This window comes from Melospiza melodia, chromosome 12, assembly GCF_035770615.1.
Source record: "Melospiza melodia melodia isolate bMelMel2 chromosome 12, bMelMel2.pri, whole genome shotgun sequence".
NCBI lineage: Eukaryota > Metazoa > Chordata > Aves > Passeriformes > Passerellidae > Melospiza > Melospiza melodia.
The window spans coordinates 7,840,301-7,864,400 of record NC_086205.1 but is presented as its reverse complement, the minus strand read 5'-3'; the positions used below and the strand labels follow the sequence as shown (position 1 = coordinate 7,864,400).

The 24,100-nt window shown below is 56.5% G+C and overlaps 1 protein-coding gene across 3 annotated transcripts; it reads left to right on the top strand.

Moving 5' to 3' along the window:
• Positions 1 to 8,252: 8,252 nt before the first annotated feature.
• On the top strand, positions 8,253 to 16,258 carry AMOTL2 (angiomotin like 2). Of its 3 annotated transcripts, none has more exons than XM_063166649.1 (10): positions 8,253 to 8,321; positions 9,291 to 10,052; positions 11,299 to 11,521; positions 12,016 to 12,160; positions 12,303 to 12,395; positions 13,017 to 13,312; positions 13,776 to 14,068; positions 14,187 to 14,398; positions 14,677 to 14,817; positions 14,996 to 16,258. In XM_063166649.1, the coding sequence occupies exons 2-10, from the start codon at positions 9,379 to 9,381 to the stop codon at positions 15,052 to 15,054; spliced, it is 2,136 nt and encodes a 711-aa protein (XP_063022719.1). In that variant the 5' UTR covers positions 8,253 to 8,321; positions 9,291 to 9,378; the 3' UTR covers positions 15,055 to 16,258. The 3 variants fall into 3 exon arrangements, with proteins under 3 accessions (XP_063022719.1, XP_063022718.1, XP_063022717.1); XM_063166648.1 differs by having other exon boundaries at positions 14,674 to 14,817; XM_063166647.1 differs by having other exon boundaries at positions 14,662 to 14,817.
• Positions 16,259 to 24,100: the final 7,842 nt, after the last annotated feature.

Below are 24,100 nucleotides of genomic sequence, written 5' to 3'. Positions count from 1 at the left end.
GGGAGGATATTTGGGAGCATTTATACCCTTCCAGAGGGAGGATATTTGGGAGTCCCCAGCCCTTCCAGAGGGAGGATATTTGGGAGCATTTATACCCTTCCAGAGGGAGGATATTTGGGAGTCCCCAGCCCTTCCAGAGGGAGGATATTTGGGAGCATTTACACCCTTCCAGAGGGAGGATATTTGGGAGCCCCCAGTCCTTTCAGAGGGAGGATATTTGGGAGCCCCCAGTCCTTTCAGAGGGAGGATATTTGGGAGCTCCCAGCCCTTCCAGAGGGAGGATATTTGGGAGCTCCCAGCCCTTCCAGAGGGAAGATATTTCCAGTTCACAACAATGTCTGAGCCCTCTTGCTTTCTCACCCTGCAGGGACAGGACACCATCCCCCAGAAGAGGCTTTCCAGAGCCCCCATCCAGCCTGGCTTTGGACACTTCCAGGGATAGCAGCTCCCTCCTGCCTTTCTCATGGGCCTGTAGGATCCATACACCAAAACGTCACTGTCAGACAGCAAAGTTGTGGCTTCTCCTGGGCTGGGACGTGGGACTGGAGAAGATGGGAGTGTTCCCACTGTCTCCAGAGCCTTCAGGGCAGGATAGGAGCTGGCAGGGATGGACACAGTGCCATGAGCACCCCTCTGAGCCCGGGGATCTCAGGGCTGGAGCTGGAGCAGAGGCTCCCCCTGCTCCCCTGGGCTGGGATTCAGCTCTCTGTTGATTCAGAGCAACCCTGCCTGACTCACCCAGGAGCTGGGCTGAGCCTTTCCAAAGGAAAAACTCGCATTAAACTCTGCCACAAGGCTCTGGTGACCATATGGAGCTGGGAGAGGGGTGGGGGCCAGCCCTGACCCCTATTGTAGGGAGGGCAGCTCCAGTGACCCCACTCCCTGCCCCCAAGGGCTGGCTGTTCCCAGGCCACTCAGGTTGTTCCACAGGGCTCGCTGCTAAATGAGACAATTAAATCCTTGAGCCCAGGTTTTAGTGTTTCCATGTGCAGCCAAGTATCTTAATCTGGGCTGTTTGGGGAATTTTTATCCCGTGGATCCCTTGGTATGCCTGGAATGTTTGCTTTTCCTACTGTGTGCGTGTGTTTGAGGCACTCCTGTAAAAACAAGAGCTTCCTGCCTGCCTTGTAAATCTTTCCTTGATTGGCAGAGCGGCCTTTGGTGATTAATCAAGGGGCACAACGGGGCTGACACCCTCCAGGAGCTCCTTGCAGAGCCCCAGCACGGTGGTGGGGAGCTGGGCAGGGACCCCGGGGCTGGCCGCTCTCCAGAGCCGTGCGGTGACATCGGCTTTCGGTAAGAGCCTGGGAGAGGAAGGACCGAACGGAAATTCCAGAGAGCTAAGGAAATGCTCCAGAGGGCCGGGACTTCACAGGCATTTTCTATTGTATCATCGGGATAAAACACGCGGCTCCGCTCGCAGGGAATCGCGCCGTGGCCAACCAGGCCTTCCCACCTCGGCTGGGCTGGGAAAAGAGAGATTTGTCCCAGCCAAACCTTTCCATCTTGGCTGGGAAGGAGGATATTTGTTCCAACCAAGCCTTTCCACCTTGGCTGAGCTGGAAAAAGAGAGATTTGCCCCAACCAAACTGTCCCACCTGGACTGTGCTGGGAAAAGAGAGATTTGCCCCAACCAAACTGTCCCACCTGGACTGTGCTGGGAAAAGAGAGATTTGTCCCAACCAAACCATCCCACCTCGGCTGAGCTGGGAAAAGAGAGATTTGCCCCAACCAAACCTTCCCACCTTGACTGGACTGGGAAGGGAAAGATTTGTCCCAACCAAACCTTCTTCTTTCCTTATCTTGGCTGAGCTGGAAAGGAGGACATTTATTCCAACCAAACCTTCCCACCTTGACTGAGCTGGAAAGGAGGATGTTTATTCCAACCAAATCTTCTCACTTTGGCTGGACTGGGAACGAGGACATTTATTCCAAGCAAACCTTTCCATCTTGGCTGGGAAGGAGGAGATTTATTCCAACCAAGCCTTTCCATTTTGACTGAGCTGGAAAAAGAGAGATTTGCCCCAACCAAAGCTTCCCACCTGGACTGTGCTGGGAAAAGAGAGATTTGCCCCAACCAAACCTTCCCACCTGGACTGTGCTGGGAAAAGAGAGATTTGTCCCAACCAAACCATCCCACCTCGGCTGAGCTGGGAAAAGAGAGATTTGCCCCAACCAAGCGTTCTCACTTTGGCTGGGTTGGGAGGGGAGACGTTTATTTCAACCAAACTTTTCCAGTTTGGCTGAACTGGGACAGAGGAGATTTGTCCCAGCTAAGCCTTCCCAGCTCAGCTGGCCTGGGACAAGAGAGATTTGTCCCAACCAAACCTTCTCACCTTGGCTGGGCTGAGAAGGAGGATGTTTATTTCAACCAGATCTTCTCACTTTGGCTGAGCTGGGAAGGAGGAGATTTGTCCCAACCAAACCTTCCCAGCTTGACTGGACTGGGAAGGAAGACATTTATTCCAAAAAAACCTTTCCACCTTGGCTGAGCTGGAAAGGAGGATGTTTATTCCAACCAAATCTTCTCACTTTGGCTGGACTGGGAAGGGGGACATTTATTCCAGCCAAATCTTCCCACCTCAGCTGGGCTGGGAAGGAGGACATTTCTTCCAGCCAAACCTTTCTACTTTGACTGAGCTGGAAAGAAGGACGTTTATTCCAACCAAATCTTCTCACTTTGGCTGGGCTGGGAAGGAGAATATTTATTTCAGCCAAACCTTTCCATTTTGGCTGAGCTGGGAAGGGAGAGATTTGTCCCAGCCAAACCTTCCCGGCTTGGCTGGACTGGGAAGGGTGGTCAGAGTGCCTGTGGCTGCCCTGCTGAGCAGATCTTGGCTGGGCAGAAATAAAATTTTATAGATAAGAATTAATAAACAACCTCAAGACTGAAAACTGAAGAGTCCACGCTCGTTCTTCAGCTGCGCAGGCCGAAGCAGAGACACCCTGCACATCTCGGGGCAGAGAATATTAACAGCCAACCCAAGAGTTCTGCCCCCTCCTTTTGCAAGTGGTGGCTCCAAACTGGGGTGCAAATCCCCCCCATGGCCCCGGGGAGGGGGCACAGACCCACCCACCCACCTGGATGTGCTCCAGACTCAGGTGGGCAGATGGAATCAGTGAGGAGGGGCTGCTGGTGGCACTGTGACACTTCCCTGGTGTCTCTGTGTCCCCCCACATCCCCACCGAGCTCTGGGACGGGAGGTGGAGCCTCCCCAGGTGGGCAGGAAATCACACCCAGCCCTTTGAATTTCTCAGGAAAAAGAGAAAATTCCTCAAAGGCGGCGAAACAACAGTGAGGGGCTTTGCTATGGAAATGCAGAGCTGTGTCCCCTGGGGCTGGTGGCTCCTGGCTTCACCTTTGTCCCTGCTGGCATCTCCTCAGCGTCCCCTGGACCGGGTCCCACTGGGGCTGGCAGGTCAGGAACAAACCCCTCGCAGGAAACAGGGGAATAAAGGAAAGCAGAAAAGAACAATTTAACATCCAGGAATGGAAATGACTCAGGGGCATTAAAATGCAGGGGAGATGAGAAAGAGGAGGGTCCTGGCCCTGTTTTCAGCCACATTTTTCCCTTTTAAAATTCCTAAGAAGGGGCTTTGTGAAGGTGCCTGTGGCATCACCTCCCTGAGTGTTTGATGGAGGAAGAACTGTGGCAGGAGGTCCTGGGGGTGGGGATGTGCCCTGGGTTATCCATATGGGAACTTTAGATCAACTACAGAAGAGGAGAGAACCCAGGAGAAAGTGGTGGGGGGAAATAGGAGCACTCCAGCTTTCTGTGATCCTTACCTGGGATAGATCCAGCATCCCCCTGAAAAAAGGGGAATCTCAGGGGTCTGATCCTGGCAGAGACACCTGAGGTGTGGAGGAGCTGGCTGCGCCCAGAGTGATGGCAACAGTTGTGGATTAATGTCTTGGGGATGGCTGCTCTTTCAGGTGGGATCAGTCCTGGTGCCCTCATTGCTCCAGCTGTGTCCCCACCAAAGCTAACAAGGTTTTCCTTTGATGGAGAAGGATCTTTCCATTCCTTCCCTTTCCCCATGGTGGAGAGGGATCTTTCCACTCCTTCCCTTTCCCCATGGTGGACAGGGATCTTTCCATTCCTTCCCTTTCCCCATGGTGGAGAGGGATCTTTCCATTCCTTCCTCCACCGAGGAAGAGCCATATCAGCCACAAAGCAGCAAAGCAGAGTGAGGGGATTTGGCACAACCCAATCCCACCCATGCCCTGCCCATATTGAGGAGTGTTCCCTGTTGGGGTTTTGGGAAGGGAATTCACCCTGTTGCACAGCAGAACCCCAGGTCACACGTTCCCAGGGGGGATCAGACCTGGACACCCCAAAATGATGCAGATTTCAGAGAGAGGACAGGGAGGATGAGTTGGCCTCAGGTCTGGCAGTTTGTGGGGTACCTCCATGAGGACAGGGTCCCTCTGGATGGGATGGTGGGAGCAGGGGAGGGGCTGGGCTGCTGCCTTGGCTCCTTGCCCATGGGGTGCAGTTCCCTTTGGGGGCAGCCTGGGGAATCCTGGCACGGGGAAACATCACTTGTGCAATTCCTTCAACTCCAGCTCCTGGCTGCACTCTGAATCCAGAGTTTGGGACAGAAGCAGCAGGTACCTGGAGGAAGCTTTAGCAGGAAGATTGCCATGGAGAGGTTTGAGGGGTTCAGCATGGCCACAGACACTGTCACTGGGACTCATGGGATGCTGTCACCAGTGTCACCATCTCGCTGGGAGATGTGCTGAGGCTGCAAACCTCCCCTCCATGCCAGGCACCTTCCTCTGCCCACAATGCCCCAGTTATCCAGGCTCAGCACGGCCGAGGGCTGAGGCACTTTGGGAGCCTGAAGACAGCCGAGGTGATCTCATCCCACGAGTATTTTCTTGGCTCCCTCTCCCGGCTCCACCACCTCGGCGATAAGGCTGGGCTGAGGTCAGTGGGAGGGTCTGGCATTGCGGAGCCGTGTGTCACCCCGCCCAGCCTGGGACACCGCGGCACCTGCGCTGCCTCCAGCCACGTCCCCCAGGCCCTGCCCCATCCTCCGGGATGCTCCACCTGGGAACAGGGTCCCTGCAGGCACCCAAAGGTGCCCCCACCACTGCCCCCAGGGCCAGCTGCTGTTTCACCTTCTCCTGGGGAAAACCAAAAGGTTGAGGCTTTTCTTACCTTCAGTATCAGAAAGAAGGAGAGGAAACTCTTCAGATCACTTTCCAAAGGGGCGTTATCAGCCCAGGAGGGGTTTCCTGCTGCCAGAAATAGGGCAGTGTTAGGATAGGAAGGGAAGCAGGGTGACACACACATGGATAAGGCCAGGGGGATGAACCAGGAGAGGAATCCTGGGTGCTGGGGGAGCTGGGCTGGTCCCTTGGAGCTCAGGTGGGAGCCCCATCCATCCAGGAAAGAGCAGGGCAGAGTCACTGCTGGGTCCTTTAGGAGATGCTGCTGCTGGGCTTGGTGTATTGGAGTGGTGCATCATCCATCCATCCATCCATCCATCCATCCATCCATCCATCCATCCATCATCCATCCATCCATCATCCATCCATCCATCCATCCATCCATCCATCCATCCATCCATCCATCTATCCATCCATCCATCCATCCATCCATCATCCATCCGTCCCTCATCCATCCATCATCCATCCATCCATCCATCCATCCATCCATCCATCCATCCATCCATCCACCCTCCATCCATCCATCCATCCATCCATCCATCATCCATCCATCCATCCATCCCCCATCCATCCATCCATCCATCCATCCATCCATCCATCCATCCATCATCCATCCATCCATCCATCCATCAATCATCCATCCATCCATCCATCCATCATCCATCCGTCCATCCATCCATCCATCATCCATCCGTCCATCCATCCATCCATCATCCATCCATCCATCCATCCATCCATCCCCCATCCATCCATCGATCATCCATCCATCCATCCATCCCCCATCCATCCATCCATCCATCCATCCATCCATCATCCATCCATCCATCCATCCATCAATCATCCATCCATCCATCCATCCATCATCCATCCATCCATCCATCCATCCATCCATCCATCCATCCATCATCCATCCATCCATCATCCATCCGTCCATCATCCATCCATCCATCATCCATCCATCCATCCATCATCCATCCATCCATCCATCCATCCATCCATCCATCCATCCATCCATCATCCATCCATCCATCCATCCATCCATCCATCCATCATCCATCCATCCATCCATCCATCCATCCATCCATCCATCCATCCATCATCCATCCATCCATCATCCATCCGTCCATCATCCATCCATCCATCATCCATCCATCCATCCATCATCCATCCATCCATCCATCCATCCATCCATCCATCCATCCATCCATCCATCATCCATCCATCCATCCATCCATCCATCATCCATCCATCCATCCATCCATCCATCCATCCATCCATCCATCCATCCATCATCCATCCATCCATCCATCCATCCATCCATCCATCCATCCATCCATCCATCCATCCATCCATCATCCATCCATCCATCCATCATCCATCCGTCCCTCATCCATCCATCCATCCATCCATCCATCCATCCATCCATCCATCCATCCATCCATCCATCCATCCATAGAATCACAGACTGGTTTAGGTCAAAAAGGACCTTAAAGCTCATCTTGTTCCACTCTCTGCCTGGGGCAGGGATATCTTCCACTAGACCACGTTTCTCCAAGTCCTGTCCATCCATCCATCCATCCATCCATCCATCCATCCATCCATCCATCCATCCATCCATCCATGCATCCCAAGGTGCTGGGCCTGGTCCAGTGTTTCCAGACTCTGCACATGCCTGGGGACAAAGGGACAAGTTCTGTGCTCTCGTCTCGTCCCCACACCAAACTAGACCCTCACTGGGGCTTCAGGGTGCCAATTCCCACATTTCAACCTTCATCCATGAGGATTCGACTTGTCACTGGGAAAACTGGGCTGGAAAACGTGTTTCTTGAGGTTCCAGGTGCTCCTCTTCCTCCAAGCATTGACCATTTATCTGCATTTACTTTCCATGCTCCCCTGCTTTGAGTCTGGTACCTGTTACACACTGGAGATTTATTTTCCCCCCATTTTTTGGGAGATAACCCAGAGATAGTGACCTGTGCCTGCAGCCCTATTCCTGCTATTGCACCCTGGGTGCCTCGGGGCTGATACCAGCATGTGATGGAGCAGAAAAACAAGGAGAGGAGGCTGGAGACCCCCATGTCCCCCTCCCAGATCAGCCTCCCGGCTCTGTGCCAGTCAGAAGATGCTTTTTGAGCTCCCTCAAAAGAATGGGAGCTTAATGTCCCGGAGCTAATAAGCAATTTTCCCCTGCACCTGCCTCTCCCCGCCGCCTCCCCTCCGGCCATCTGCCGTCTCTCTCGGGGCCTCTGGACTCTGCACCGGCAGCCTGGGGCTGGGATGGGGCTGGTGTTCCACTGCTTTGGGGCTGGGGGTGCTCGGTGTCCCCTCAGAGATGAGCTGGGGTGCTTTGAAGGGGGAGTTCAGCCCCTGAAACCCTGTGTGCCCCCAGGGAAGGGGGTGGCAGAGCCCCAAAGGGGAAACCGAGGCCGGGAGAGCAGCAGGGGACACGCAAAGGTGCCGAGGCAGACACGAGCTGGCCGGAATTGCTGCATCCCACAGGGAGCTGGCATCCCCAAACAGAGGGGGTGTGAGGAGGGAGGACACAGGGAGGGAGGAATGCAAGGAGAGGGATGTGAAGAGGGGATGCAAGGAGGGGGAAGGCGAGGAGGGGGGATGCGAGATGGGGGATGCAAGAAGTGAGATGTGAAATACAAAGAGGGGGACATAAAGAGGGGGATGTGAGGAGGGGGATGTGAGGAGGAAGACACGAGGAGGAATGTGAGGTGGGGAATGAGAGGACAGGGGTGTGAGGTGGGGGATGTGAAGGGGGGATGTGACAAGGAGGATGTTAAGGAGAGAGACACAAGGAAGGGGGATGAGAGGAGGGGGGATGCGAAGAGGGGGGATGCGGGAAGGGGGGGCCCGAGGGGGCAGAGCAGATGGGGCCGGCAGGCTCGGGGTTGCCCCGGCCCCGCAGACAAAGGCCGGGGCAGATTTACGGCCCGGGACAGCTGGCGGGCAGAGCCGCCCCCCCGGCCGCAGCTGCCGCTCCCGCTCCCGGCCGCGCTGCTGCGCCGGCGGCGGCCCCGGGGCGGAGCGGGGCGGGACCGGCCCCGCATTCCGGGCATAGCAGAGCCCGGCCCGGCCCCCGCGGCCCCGGGACGCTCAGAGCCGCCGCAGCACCGCTCCGCTCCGCCATGCCACGGTGAGTTCTGCCATCGGGACCCCCGACCGGCACCGGGGACCCCCGGCACCGGGAATCCCCCAGCACCGGGACCCCCCTGACCGGCACCGGGATCCCCCGAGCGGTATCGGGACCCCCCGGCACCGGGAATTCCCCGGTACTGGCACCCCCTCCCCCCCGGCACAGGGAACCCCTCTAGCACTGGGACTCCCCCGAGCGGGACCGGGACCCCCGAGCGGCACAGGGACCCCCCCGGCTCGGGGATGCCCCTGGGGAAAGGACGCTCCCCCACACCGGGAATTCCCCAGCAGGGATCGGGACCTCCCTGCCTCGGCACCGGGACCCACCCGGGCCAGCAATCCCGGGACCGAGACCCCCTTGGACCGAGGTCCTCCCGGCCGGGGCTGGGACTCTTTGACCGGGATCGGACCCCCCTGGCCCAAGGAAGGCCCCAGCCGGGACTGGGATCCCTCCAGGGGAAAAGGACGGCCCCCAGCTCCCAGAACCGGGACTCTTCTCCTTGGGACCGGGACTCGCCTCTTCCCCCCCGGCACCGGGACCATCCCGGGGCAAAAACCCTCTCCCATGCCGGATCCACCCCCAGGGACTGGGAACCCTCCTGGAACCCTCCCAAACGGGACCGGAGCATTCCTCCCTCCCGCACGGAAAAATCCCGGGACCCTCACCGGGACTGGGACACCTCTGCAAGTCCAGGGGACCTCCGTGTCCGGGGATGGGGGGTTCTCTCCATCTCCCGGTGGCTCTGTGCCCGATCCCGTGGGGCCGCTTTATCCCCCGCTTTATCCCGGGCCATGGGGGACCAGCTCCGAGCCAGCCCCAGGTGCGGTGCCGGTGCTGGGCTGCTCCGCTCCCCCAGTGCCGCCACGGGCACGTCCGGGCCGGATTCCTGGCAAACATTCCCGTGTCCATCAGGATCCGGACCGTCCTGCCCCGGCTGCCCCCCAACAATCCCGTTTCTCCCTGCCGCAGGTGTCTCGGCGTGCCCAGCCGCTGTTGAGGTCCCCCGGGACTCCCCTCGTCGGGCGGAATCGTGGCTCTGCCGCCGGCACGGACGGACATGAGGACGGCGGAGGACTCGAACGGCACGGTGCTGCACCGGCTGATCCAGGAGCAGCTGCGCTATGGGAATCTCACGGAGAACCGCACTCTGCTGGCCATCCAGCAGCAAGCCCTGCGCGGCGGCGGCGGCGGCAGCCCCCGCTCCTCCCTGGAGAGCCTGAGCCCCGAGGAGAGCCAGATGGTGCAGCAATCCACGCGGCAGGAGCCGCAGGGCCAGGAGCATCACTCCGACCACGTCTACCTGGAGAACAGCGTCTACCGGCTGTGCCCGCCCAAGGGCGAGGAGCTGCCCACCTACGAGGAGGCCAAGGCGCATTCCCAGCTGCTGGCATCGCAGCGCGGAGCGGGGACGCGGGCCGAGAGCGGCGCCCGGCGCCCCGACGAGGGGCTCAAGGAGCTGAAGCACGGCCACGTGCGGTCGCTGAGCGAGCGGCTCATGCGGATGTCGCTGGAGAGGAACGGGGCCAAGGCGCAGAGCCCCATCAGCGCGTCGCACAGCTTCCCGCAGCTCTCCCGGCAGCTCGTCCCCCTGCGCGGGCAGCAGCCCGAGGGCACGGAGCCGCGGGGACCGCCCCCGGAGTATCCCTATGTCATCCCGGCCCAGGACGCTTACCTGGCTGAGCCCCGAGCCTGCTCCCGGGAAGGTCCTGCATTTCAGCACGCTGACATCAGGTAAAGCTGTGGCCCCTGGGTTCTCTGCTTTTGGATGCCTCTCAGGGATGTTCAGGATGGATGCTTGGAGGGGCAGTGGGGGCCCAGAGCAGCTGCTTTTGTCCTCACTGGCCCAGGCCTGCTAGGAGCCCCCCACTCTGCTCCTGTCCCCAGCTCCCCCAGCATGGCTGGGCTTTTCCGACCAGTGAAGAAAACCCCATTCCCACAGCAGACCCTGCCTCCTTCCCATGCACCAGGAGGGAGCTGGGGGTAATTTAGGGAATAATCCAGGAGCTGGAAGCAGCCCAGGAAACAGCTAAATGTGGAATAGGTATGGGGCAGGATGAAATACAAATATGCTCCCTGCTCCACAGAAAGCCATGCCATGGTCCTGAGCTGGGAATGTCCATGATTCTTGGAATTGCTGCTGAGCAGAGCTTGGGCTGGTGCCAGGTGGTCTGTGGTCCCTTTGGCAGCTCAGTGCCTCTGGCAAAGCCCCCTGGGTGACTGTGAGATGGACATCTGGGGGTCCAGGCATTGCCTGGAATTTGAGGAGGACTGGAAACAACCTCTTCCAGTGTGGAAAATGATGGGAAGAAGGGAACTGGTGGCTCAATGTGAGGACACACTGCTCCCAGCCCTGCTGATCTATCCAGGCAGAGAGCGATAGCATCTCCAGCAGGAAAACCTTCTCCTTGCAGGGAACAAAGAGGGGAAGGGGAGCTGTGGGGAAGATGTATTTATTCTTCCTTGCTCCTATATCATCCCGCAGGAATGCAGCCCTTGGCGGGCAGCCCGCGGGGGAGCGCAGCGGGGCCGGGCCCTGCTCAGGGATTCCAGCAGGGGTGGTGAGCTGGGATGCTGGAGCACTGGCACAAGGGGCAGCCAGGCTGGCCTGGCTTCTCTGAATATAAAAAGGACACATCTACAGTTTGGCAGTGAGGGCCTATGTCAGGAGTCCTTGCTTTTCACAGAAAATAAGGAAAATGCTGGCTTTCAAGGTGCCTGCAGCATTCCCAGCAAGAGAGGGACCTGGAGGGTTGGGAGCCCATCCAGACCCACTGGCCAGGTGCTGGAGGGGTCGAGTCAAGGCATCCCCGCAAGATGGGCTGTGTGGTTAGACAGCGAGCCCTTCCCAGCTCTACAAAGCAGGATAGGCACTTCCACCTCCTTTGAGGTGACACCAGCGCGTGCCTGATGGGATGCTGGAGCTGCACCCACCTCTCCCAGCCTGCCCACCCTGACACCCCCTCCCGGCTCTCCGCAGGGTGCTGCCCACCTCGGTGCCGGCCGCGTTCCTGCCGCTGTGCCCGGGCGCGCTGGCTCCGGCGGGCGTGGAGGCGCTGGTCAGCGCGCAGGCCGTGTCGGCCGGCAGCCGCCTGGCCCGGGCCGACGCCGTCCTGCGGGACAACGAGAGGCTGCAGCGGGACAACGAGAGGCTGCGGCGGGAGCTGGAGAGCTGCGCCGAGAAGGCGAGCCGCATCCAGAAGGTGAGGGAATGCTGGCAGCTTCTTCCCGTGTGCCTCCTGCCCGGGGCGATGCTCGACCAGCTGCTGTGAAAATTCACCCCCTTTAGTGATTCAATCCTTTCTCCTCCTCCCTCTGGCGGCTCGTTCCCCTCGGAGCAGCTGCAGCACGGCAGCCGGGGTTGGGGAGAAGGAGCCCATTCTCCAGTGACCCTCTCCCTCCGCCTGTCCCCCCATCCCGGCCGCCACAGAAAGCCCTTTGTGTGCCCGTCTACAAGGGGCGGCTGTTCCCCGTGGCTGGGCTGTGGCAGAGCCAAAATTCTGTGGAGAAACTCTTCCATAAGAGAAAAGACAAAAAAAAAAAAATCAGTTTTTCCCCCAAAACAGCGCACTTGGGGTGCACTGAGCTCCGCTGGCAGCTCAGGTTGGGCTGAGCACCCCGGCTGGGCTTTGGCTGGCATGTGCCTTTCCTCATTCCATGAATACCTAACCCTGGCTTGTCCCTTCCTCCGCCCCAGCTGGAGAGCGAGATCCAGCGCATCTCGGAGGATTACGAAAACCTCGTCAAGGCGTCCTCCAAGCGGGAAGCCTTGGAGAAAGCCATGAGGAACAAGAGGGATTGTGAGATGCGACGGCTGCAGGATTTCAACCGAGACCTGAAAGGTGAGGCACCCTCTGTGTCCCCCTTCCTGTGGGTGTTTTGTGTCCTCCAGCTGTTTCCATGGGAAACAAGGTTTTTTCTCCTTCCTCCAGCCAAAATCTTGTATTTAAATCTTAACTGAGGTTTTTTTTTATTTTGGATCAGAGCGGTTGGAATCGGCGAACAAGCAGCTGGCCAGCAAGAACCAGGAAAACCAGGAGAGCAGCCAGGGCAGCGTGGCCAAACTCCTGGCACAGAGTAAGTCCCGGGGGATGGACACCCATCCCTGCCCGGCTCCCCGGGCATCTGCGAGCAGGGCTCGGCTGCAGGAGGAGGAGGCGGGTGTCGGGCGGCAGCTCTCGCCCTTCCCCAGGGAGGATGGAGCAGTTCTTGGCGCTGGACTCGAGCCATTAATCCCGGCGGCCGGCCGGCGGCGTGACCCGCATTCCCCGCATTCCTGCCGCGGCTCCGGCTCTTCCAGCACCGAGCCCGCACTCCCGCCCCACGCCAGCCCGGCCGTTCTCTCCCTCCTCCCTCCTGCGCTTCGCAGCCATGACAGCCTGGGCTTTTTTGGGGGAAAATGTGTTTAAATTTTAGCAGAGAGATAGGATGTTGGTGTTAGTAGGAAGAATTCCATGCCCTTCCCTAAGGTGGCTGGATTCACACCAGGCAGGTCTCACCCTTCCTGAGATAAAATTTAGGCTGGAATGTGGCACGTGGAGGCTTCTGGCCATCTGCCCAAGCGGCTGGAATGCCCCTGACCCCCGTTTGATAGAAGATCTGGCGGAAGGGGTGGCATGGCCAGATGTTGGGAAGCAAAGAATCCCCACTGTGCCATAGGGAAGTGGAATATCTGAGATTGGTGGTGTTCCCTCTCAGGCTATGAGCACCAGCAGGAGAAGGAGAAGCTGGAGCGGGAGGTGTCCCTGCTGCGCAGCGCCAACGAGGACCAGCGGCGGCGGGCAGAGCTGCTGGAGCAGGCGCTGGGCAGCGCCCAGGCGCGGGCGGCCAAGGCAGAGGCCGAGCTGCGGAAGAAGCGAGCCTACGTGGAGAAGGTGGAGCGGCTGCAGGCAGCCCTGGGGCAGCTCCAGGCCGCCTGCGAGAAGCGGGAGCAGCTGGAGCTGCGGCTCCGCACCCGCCTGGAGCAGGAGCTGAAGATGCTGCGGGCTCAGCAGGTGGGTGCTGGCGAGGCACGGCTGTGTCGGTGTTAGGATGAGGGAAGAGATGAGGATCTGACTCCATGTTTCAGAAGGCTTGATTTGTTATTTTATGATATATATTATATTAAAACTATATTAAAAGAATAGAAGAAAGGATTTTATCAGAAGGCTGGCTAAGAATAGCAAAAGAAAGAACGATAACAAAAGTTTGTGGCTCGGACTCTCTGTCCGAGCCAGCTCATCGTGATTGGCCATTAATTAGAAACAACCAACATGGGCCAATCACAGATGCACCTGTTGCATTCCACAGCAGCAGATAACCATTGTTCACATTTTGTTCTCAAGAGGAAAAAGCTTTAAAAAAAGATTTTTCATAAAAGACGTCTGTGACACGCGGCGGCTCCAGCCAGGCACGGCGGGTGCTGCGTGCTCCCAGCACCTCCTCATCCTCACTGGGGCTCTGTTTTGGCTGCTGCAGAGGCAGGCGGGCACGGCCAGCGGGGGGACGCCGGAGCTGAGCGCCCACACGCTGTCGGAGCAGCTGAGGGAGAGGGAGGAGAAGATCCTGGCGCTGGAGGCCGACATGACCAAGTGGGAGCAGAAGTACCTGGAGGAGTGCACCATGCGCCAGTTCGCCATGGACGCCGCGGCCACGGCGGCCGCCCAGCGTGACACCACCCTCATCAGCCACTCGCCACGGCACTCCCCCAACAGCAGCTTCAATGAGGACCTGCTCCTGGCCAGCCACAAGCACCAGGAGATGGAGAACAGGTTAGTCCCACCTCACCAGAGGCGTTCGGACCCCATCAAACTTTTTGGCTGGGCAATGCCTGGATCCTCCTCTCGCCATCCAGCTCCTCTTCCAGCTTCTGCCTTTCCTGCTCTCCAGGTTGAAAGCCCTTCATGCCCAGATCCTGGAGAAGGATGCTGTCATCAAGGTCCTGCAGCAGCGCTCGCGGAGGGACCCCAGCAAAGCCCTTCAGGGCTCCCTGCGGCCGGCCAAATCTGTGCCCTCCATCTTCGCTGCCTCCGCCGCCCCGAGCTGGCCAGGGGCTGGCCAGAGTGACCGGTCATCCGAGGGCAGCTCCCGTGGCAGCACAGGTAAATAGGGACACCTGCCTGCTCCCTGCCTTCATTTGGCACTGGGGACCTGCTTGCAATTTTCTCCTGTGGTTTTGGAGTTGGAGAGCTTGGGGAGGGGTGATTCCTTCAGGATCAGCCAGCAATCACAGAATCTCAGAATGGTTTGGGCTGGGAGGGACCTTTAAGCTCATCTTGTTCTACCCTCTTCTATGGGCAGGGACACCTTCCACTGTCTAATCTGGCCTTAAAAACTTGAATCCCTTGCCTTGAATCCCTAACAGAGTCTCCTCCAGCAGGCAAAGCCACCGCTGAAGGGACAGCAGTGTCCACTGCCCTTCCCTTGCCATCGCACTCCAAGCACGGCAGCAAGGACGGCAGCACGCAGACAGACGGAGCGGCCGGGAGCAGCGAGCAGGGCGAGGGCACCGCAGTGCTGGGTGAGTCCCCTCAGATGGCACAGGGCAGGGAGCTGGGATGGCCCAGCATGTAGGGTTAGCATCCCTGGGATGGGATTTGCACAAGAGCATCAATTTTTTAAGGCATTTTTGAGGCCCCAGTTGAGTTGGGTGGGTTCGAATCCCTGCGAATCCCTGTAAATCCTTTCTTTCTCTGCAGAGAGCTCGGCTGCTGCCAGGGCCCTGGACCTGTCTGACATGGTGGAGATCCTGATTTAAGGCCACCCAGGGCTGCACGGTGGCCTCTCCAGCCCTCCTGCCAGCATGCTGGGATGGAGAAGCGTCTGGGAAGGAGGGGCCGAGCCGGGAGCTCAGCGGTGTCCCCTCGGTCTCGGCAGTGACTCCAGGATGTGGCAGGGTCCCTCCTGCCAGCATGCTGGGATGGAGGAGCATCTGGGAAGGAGAGGCCAAGCCACGAGCTCAGCGGTGTCCCCTCGGTCTCGGCAGCAACTCCAGGATGTGGCAGGGTCACTGTCCCCTCAGTGCCCACACGGGTCCCTGGCTGCGCAGGGCGTGCTGGAGCCCGGGGACCCCGCGGTGCCTCCATCCCCATCCTGGCTCCATCCCAACTTCATCCCCATCCCAGCTCCCACTTCTGGGTCTCGGCCATCTGCACCCAGCCAGGTGCTTGGCTTCCAGCTGCAGAATCCCTCTCTGATGGCCCGAACTGTACCCACAAGCTGAACTCTCTGCACGGGGGCAGCGCTGGGAGGGATCCTCTGCGCGTCCCATCGACCACCCGGATCCACGTGGCCAAGCCAAGCACTGGGAGCAGCAAACTCCCATCACCTGCCTCCTGCCTGTCACAGGCTTTGTGATGGGGTGACAGTGAAACAAAAATGACAATGGAGGGGATGAAGGGTGGAGGAAAAGTGGAGGTGAAAGGCTCTGAGGATGGAGGCAGTGGGATGTGCCACTCTTCTCCTGGCTCTGTCCCCTGGCTACTGGCAGCTGGCTTCTGCTTGTAGCCAGTGCCAACATCCCGCTCCTTGGAGCTTCCCATCCTTGCCCTTCATGTAAATATATATATTTTTCTTTATTTCTTTCCCCTTTCAACATGTGCATTTGCTGGCCAACTGCATTTTTTATTTTTCTCTCCCCAGACACGTAAAAAATGCGTTCGGTTCTCGTGCATTGTTTACAAAATGGAAAAGAAACAAAAAATTATGAAAGAGGAAAAAAAACCCCAAACCCCATGACTTAATATATTTTATATTAATATTGGTATTTCTTTTTAAGTATTTTTTTTCGTGCTGTGAACTTTTTTTCCTGCCAAAGACGACAAGTTCTCGTTTGTGCGTTTTAAGTTATCTTTAAGTATTTAAACATAAACCTGGCTGTTTCGTTATGCCACCCTATACCGAGATTGCTGTAGCATTCCACTTGGTATAACAATATTTTAATAAAAAAACCCAAATATTGATCCTTGGATTCTCTTTTTTTCCCATGCAATGCAGAGAGATGGAGGTGCCACTAGGGGAAGAGGGTCTGGGAGTGCTGACCCCTTGGTTCACATGTCCTTCCCAGCTCCCCAGGGCAGAGATTTGGGGTGCAGCTGCATGGAAGAGGGGAAAAATGCTCAGGAGGATTTCTGCATTCCCCAAAATCCCATTGGGATCCCATCCCCCTCATCTTCATGGGGGGAAAAGGGTGGAGTTGCCTAAAAGTGTTGATGTGGTTTCCTTCCTGCTCTGGCATCCCTGCATCCCTGTATCCTTGGTTTCTGCATCCTCATGACCCTGCATCCCCGTGTCCTCCATCCTTGCACCCTGCTGTCCTTGATCTCTGCATCCCATAACCACATCCTGATGGGATCTTCCTCACAAAACCCCTTCCTGCCCTCCTCAGCCCTTGCCACATGGAAAACTTTAAAAGACTCTCTCATCTCTTCCAGCATGGATGGATCTGATCTCCAAGCTCTCCTTGGCTTTGTCAGCAATTTCCAAGCCCTTCCCACTCTGCCTGGCTTCTTGGTCTTCTGGAAGACCAAAAGTTTTCCATGACTTGGACTTTTATTTTCTGATAACTGTGGTGTTAATGCTTCCCAGGGAACATCCCTGGGGACTCTGCCATCTCCAGCCAGGCCAAGGCTTTCCCTTTGTGCCACCCCTTGGCATCAACTGGGAGCTCATCTTTGTTATCCTGCTGTCCCTGGGGACCAGGAGCTCTTCTGCTCTGCAATGTTTAGCTTGGATTATGTGGAACAATAGCATCAGAAATCAGTTTTGCTGCCAGCTCTTCCATGGAACCACGGAATCATTTAGGTTGGAAAAGCACTTCAAGATCATCAAGCCCAACTGTTAACCCAGCCCTGCCAAAGCCACCACTAAACCATGTCCCCAAGTACCACATCCACATGTTTTTCAACACTTCCAAGGATGGTGATTCCATCCCCTTCCCTGGGCAGGATGCCTTAGGACTCCATTGAGTTGATCACTGGTCTTGGTGGGACAGTGATGCTGAATCCCAGCTGAGCCCCAACCTTCCCATTCAGGAATCTGGAAGAATTATGGCTAAAAAAAAGAAAATTTGGGTCTTTCTGTGGCTGTGGGACAGGTCTCTATCCCTGAGGAGCAGGTTAGGGAGGCTTGGAGCAATGTGAATCTTGGAGCTGGGATCCTCCTATGCACCAATGGCTTCTCCTGGGTGTTGTGAGCAGGGAAATCAGCTCTGCCTATGCAGAAGGCTGAAAAGGACCCTGAAACGGGGCCAGTGATGGGAAGAACAGGGTGGGAAGCTCACAGGGAACTGCTGAGGTCGGGAATATGTCTGGGGGATCCTGGTGGCCTCCAGCCAGGGCTGTACCTGCCCTGCCTCCCCCAGCTCCCGCCGCTCCAGAGCCCGGGAAGGCCAGCAGCATTCCTGGCATACCACAGCTCTCACACCCCGTGCTTTATTTACCCAAATCCGGATGCAGAGTGGCCTGGCTTCAGGTCTGGCTGTTTGCAGGGAGCTTTCTGAGACCAGGGATTCAGGGAATGGGCTCCTGTTGAGAGCCTTGCCTGTTGATCCTCACCCCCAGGGCTCTCAGCCTCTGGCAGTCAGAAAAAATCACAAAGCCCACCTGTGGGTACAGGAATTGGGTTGTAGGGAGAGAATTCCTAAATCCAGAAGGTAGACAGAGATCCCAGCTCCTCCAGCCACACTTTTCGAGGAGCTGTGTGCTTTGTTAGGATGCTGTTCAGCCAGAGCAACATCCCAAAGGAGCTGCACACCTTGGCCATGGAAGCTGCTGTGGGGGTGGGTTATCACCTGCTCTGTCCCCACAGGCATTTCCGTCTGCCCTTCCCACTCTGTCTCCCTGGATTTCACCATCAGCATTGCCTGGGCCCACTGTCCTTTATCCCACGTCTGTCCTTTGTCCCATGTCTGTCCTTTATCCCATGTCCCTGTCACCATGGCACAGCTGAAACACCAGCAAACCTCCTGCTGCCATCCCTGTGATCTCTGTGTCCTTGATCCTTGTGTCCCTGCAGCCCCGTGTCCTTCTGCTTCTGTGTCCTTCATTCTCCATCCCTGTATCCCTGCATCCTGTCTAGGACACAGAGATCCCATGCCCTGGCAGGGGATGCTGGAGGTGCCTGCAGAGCTGCTGGCTGGGCTGGCACCTGCATGAGACTCCTCCTGCCATCCACATCCCCGGAGAGACGGGGAAGGGCCAGCAGGCTCTGCTCCAAGTGTCACTTTGGTGGCTTTGGGTGGAATGCCCCATCCCGAGGCAGCAGCTCTTGTGGGTGACAGGGAGATGGTTCTGCTGCCCCAGGGCTGTCTGGGGAGTTCTGGTCCCTCTGTGGTCACAGTGGGCTGGGACAAAGCCAAGGATTTCCTTGGGGCTCCCTGGCTGTCCACCCAGCCCTGTTCCCAGGCAGGAACACCTCATTGCCTTGGTGCCACGCCACTGCAGCCTCTCTGCAGCTGTGGTTCCTGCTTTTCCTCATTTCTCTTTGGAGAACCTTGGAACTTGGTCCTTGGAGCATCCTTGAATTTTGGCATGTCCTTTGTGGGCCCTGGTTCCTCCTCCTCATCTCCTCATGCATCCCCACTCCTTTCCCATGTGCTGAATGCTAGAGCTGAATGGGGAAAGACAAGCTCATCACACTCTCCTTATGGAAAACTTTAAAAAACAAAAAAAAAATTTGGGAGAAAAGGAATTTCACCACCACCCCCCCCCCCCTTCCAAATAACCCTGATCCTGGTGGGGGAAGTCTGCCAAGGCTGTGGGCCAGCCCTGCAGCCTCTTCCCAGCAAACCAGTCAGGCAAACCGGGCGCTTTCTCTCGCCTCAAGTCCCAGCTTGCTCGTCGGACCGGCAGGAATGAAGCTCTCCCCGCTGGTCCTGCTGAACCCTTCCCTTCCCCCTCCCTCCCTCTCTCATCCCACCCCTTTCCCCGAGGTCCCCCAGGCTTCCAGGCTCCTCTCTGTGTCCAGAGCTTGTTGGGGGGTGCCCCCAGGGCTTTCTTCTGCCAGGGGGTCAACGCTCCCTTCCCGAATTCCTTTCATCGGGATTTGCATTCCATTGCAGAGTGAGCCACCCCGAGGAGTCACCTCCCTTCAGAGCGCCAGCATGTCTTGATTTCTGCATTCCCCTGGCCCTGCACCCCTCTCCATTCGATCTCTGTATCCATGTGTCCTCAGTCCTGGCACCCCTGTGCTTCCCATGACCCTTGCCAGGGCATGGCTGGAGATGCCTGCTGAGCATTGGAGGTGCCCCTGTGGCAGGGATGGGATGGGATGGGATGGGATGGGATGGGATGGGATGGGATGGGATGGGATGGGATGGGATGGGATGGGATGGGATGGGATGGGATGGGATGGGATGGGATGGGATGGCAGGATGGGGGGTGTTATTTAGGGGTTGGCCACGACACCCTCTGGGACACTCCATTCACTCAGCCTTGGAGCATATTCCAGCTCGGGAGCTGCCTCCCCATTGTCCCCAGCCCCAGGGCCACCTGAATCCCTTCCTCCAGGACCCTTGGGACTGTCCAGGTGTCACGGTGGGGCTGCCCAGCTCCTGCTCTCACGGAAGCAGGGTTTGCTTTGCTGGGCTCAGCAGCAGCGGTCGGAGCCGCGGTGAATTCCTCATTCCTGTTCCCTGCGCTGTGCTGCCTGCCTGCCATCTTTGCATGCAAACAGTAAACAGGCTGTTATTATCCTGGATGCTTTGAATAACTGCGGCTATTTTTTCTCTTCCCAGTATTCTAAAAAGGCAAAAAATTCCCTGCGGTTTCTGAGTCGACTTTTTTTTTTTTTTTTTTTTTTTTTTTTTTTTTTTTTTTTTTTTTTTTTTTCTTCCCTCGCTCTCTTTTCTTTCCTTCCCACCACCTCTGTGACCTTGAAAAACCAGGCAGATGAGCTCCCCGGCTGTCTCTGCTCGCACCCGCTCCCCGAGCCGCTCCCGCTGCTCCCCGAGGCCGGCAACCACGGGATTCGGGGCTGAGCCTGGAGATGGCGCAGCGCTGGGCAGGATCCGGCCTGCTGGGGCATCCTGCTCATCTCCTCCCCTGCAGGAGGAGCTAGGGATGCTCAGGGAGGTGTTGGGGATGCCAGAGGAGCTTGGGGGTGCTTGAGGAGCTTGGGGATGCTGGAGGTGCTGGGGATGCCTGAGGAGGATGAGGATGCTGGAGGTGCTCAGGATGTTGGAGGCTCCTGGGATGCTGGAGGTGCTGAGGATGCCCAAGGATGCTGGGGATGCTGAAGGCACTGGGGATGCTGGAGGTGCTGGGGATGCTGGAGGTGCTGGGGATGCTGGAGGTGCTGGGGATGCTTGAGGAGCTGGGGATGCCACAGGAGGATGGGAATGATGAAGGCACTGAGGATTCTGGAGGTGCTGGGGATGCTGGAGGAGCAGGGAATGCTAGAGGTGCTAGGGATGCTGGAGATGTTGGGAATGCTTGAGGTGCTGGGGATGCTGAAGGCACTGAGGATTCTGGAGGTGCTGGGGATGCTTGAGAAGGGGGATGCTGGAGATACTGGGGATGTTGGAGATGCTCAGGATGTTGGAGGCTCCTGGGATGCTGGAGGTGCTGGGGATGCCAGAGGAGGATGAGGATGCTGAAGGCACTGGGGGTTCTGGAGGTGCTGGGGATGCTGGAGGCACTGGGGATGCTTGAGGAGCTGGGAATGCTGGAGGCACTGGGGATGCCACAGGAGGATGGGAATGATGAAGGCACTGAGGATTCTCCAGCTGGGGATGCTGGAGGTGTTGGGAATGCTTGAGGAGCTGGGGATGTTGGAGATGTTGGGAATGCTTGAGGAGCTGGGGATGCTGAAGGCACTGAGGATTCTGGAGGTGCTGGGGATGCTTGAGAAGGGGGATGCTGGAGATACTGGGGATGTTGGAGATGCTCAGGATGTTGGAGGCTCCTGGGATGCTGGAGGTGCTGGGGATGCCAGAGGAGGATGAGGATGCTGAAGGCACTGGGGGTTCTGGAGGTGCTGGGGATGCTGGAGGTGCTGGGAATGCTGGAGGTGCTCGGGATGTTGGAGGGTCCTGGGATGCTGGAGGAGCTGGGGATGTCCAAGGAGGCTGGGGATGCTGGAAGTGCTGGGGATGCTGGAGGATGAGGATGGTGAAGGCACTGAGGATTCTGGAGGTGCTGGGGATATTTGAGGAGCTGGGAATGCTGAAGGCACTGAGGATTCTAAAGTTTCTGGGAATGCTGGAGGTGCTGGGAATGCTGGAGATGCTGGGGATGCTGAAGATGCTGGGGATGTTGGAGGTTCTCAGGATGTTGGAGGTTCCTGGGATGCTGGAGGTGCTGGGGATGCTTGAGAAGGGGGATGCTGGAGGTGCTGGAGATGTTGGAGGCACTGGGGATGCTCAAGGAGGTTTGGGATTCTCAAAGATGCTGGGGATCCCTGTGGTTCTGGGGATCATTGAGGTGCTGGGGATGCTGGAGGTGCTGGGGATGCTTGAGAAGGGGAATGCTGGAGGTTCTGGGGATGCTGGAGGAGGTTTGGGATGCTCAAAGATGCTGGGGATCCTTGTGTTTCTGGGGGTCATTGAGGTGCTGGGGATGCTGGAGGTGCCCAGGGATGCTGGAGGCACTGGCGGGGGTGGGACTCTGGTGGGTGCAGCTCACACGGACATCTGGGACAGGGACATGGGGTGCTGCCTCCTCACCTGGCGTCCCCAGGAGCTGGAAGGTTTGTCCAGGGATGGTGTGGGAAGGTGGGAGCTGAGAGGGACATGAGAACAGCCTGACCATCCAGGCCCTGCGGGCAGCAGGTGTTCCCTGGTTCCCTCCACAGGTCCCCTGACGGGTCTGAGACTCCTTCCTTCCCCTTCCTGCATCCTCATCCTCCCTTGGAAAACTTTCCCTGGACCAGGGCCTTTGGCCTTGGAAAAGAAAAGGGGAAAGGGGAAAGGGGAAAGGGGAAAGGGGAAAGGGGAAAGGGGAAAGGGGAAAGGGGAAAGGGGAAAGGGGAAAGGGGAAAGGGGAAAGGGGAGGGAAGGGGAGGGGAGGGAAGGGGAGGAAAGGAAAGGAAAGGAAAGGAAAGGAAAGGAAAGGAAAGGAAAGGAAAGGAAAGGAAAGGAAAGGAAAGGAAAGGAAAGGAAAGGAAAGGAAAGGAAAGGAAAGGAAAGGAAAGGAAAGGAAAGGAAAGGAAAGGAAAGGAAAGGAAAGGAAAGGAAAGGAAAGGAAAGGAAAAGAAAATATTGTTAGATCTAATGTTTTGTTATTTTTTTTTGGTTGCTTGGCTGAGTTTGGCAGCAGCAGGAAAATCTGAGAGGTTTGTGGCAGGTCCTGGCACACAGGGCTGGATGCAGCATGGAGTGAAGGGCAGGTTCCTGGGATGATGGGCCATGTCCCACCACAGGGTGCTGCAGCATGCTCTGGAATAATATCTGGAGGGAACCAGGGATTAATTAACTGGATGGAGCAAAACTGTGGTCATTAGAAGCTCATTTGGAAGCAAAGGGGCTTGGAAAGGGCACTTCCTCAGCTGGAGGGGAAACGACATGCAGCTGCAGGAGATGGAGATGGCTGCAGCCATCACCCCAGGCAGGGAAAGCCTTTAAAACCCACCCAGCTTCATTCCCCAGGTCTCTCTCTCCCAGTACAGAGTCATTGCTGCCCAGGCCATTTCGAGTGAAACTTCAGTTTCAAGTGTTTTCTCATACAGAAGTGCCTTGGGGTGTTTTGGTTATTTTTTTTTCCTTTTTTTTTTTTTTTTTTTTTTTTTTTTTTTTTTTTTAATTAAAAAAACTTGTCTTCTTCCTTCCAGGAAAAAATTGGATGTTTGGTTTCTCTGCCCACTGCAGGGGAAACATTTCATTGTGATTTTCCTTTCCTCTCCTCCCTGCTTTGGAGCTGAAACTCTTCTGAATAAACAAGCATTTAAGAATGTGTGTTGGTTAAAGAAAGAGAAGGGGCCCATATCCCACTTTCCCAGAAAATCACAGAAACATTGAATTTTCGGGAAAACATTTGGCTTCAGGCCAAAGGAAAGATTTTAACTCCTGACACTTGAAACTGCATATGTACAAATTTTCCTTGAAACATGGTGAGGGGGAGAATCACTTTCCTTGAATTTCCTAATTTTTCACTCGAGAAAGCTGGAGAATAATAAAGAAAAATAATATCCAAGTTTCAGGGAGAAAAAACACAAACACAGAAAGGCAGAATGTGAATTTTGGCCTTGATGGAAAATGACACAGCCTGGAAAATATTCCCACCCGCATTTTTACAGCCTTAAAGTGCGATCCTGGTTTTTTTTTTCTTTTTTTTTTTTCTTGCATAGGGTCCAGCATGAAGTAACACTACCCAGCCTAGAGCTCCCATGGCATGTCCCAGGAATTTGTAAGCAATGTTGTATTTGCAGAGTAAACAGGGGTCGGGACAGAGGGTAGGTCAGGGCCATGTGTGTGCAGAGCCTCTGGAGAGCAGCTCCTGCCACTTTTGGGCAGGGAGGGCAAGCCCCCACCACCCTGACTGGCCATCCTGGAACTCCAGGCATGTCTTGGATCCACCAAAAGTTTAGGAGCGTGTTCCCAAGGCAACCAAAACATTATTTTTTCCAGCTGCCTCAAAAAAAAAAAAAAAAAAAAAAAAAAAAGAAAAAGAAAAAAAAAAGGTGGAATTAGAGAGGGAAAAAAAAAAAAATGGAACCATCAGAGGAAATTCTAAGAAAATGAAATCAGATGGAAAATTGGCTGGCTGGTGCCTCTCCCCGGCCCTCCCTGAGGAATGCTGGATGCATACAAGCAAGGAAGATGCTCGTGGGGCTGCCCTCACCAGCCGAGGCTATTCCTGAGCTGCTGC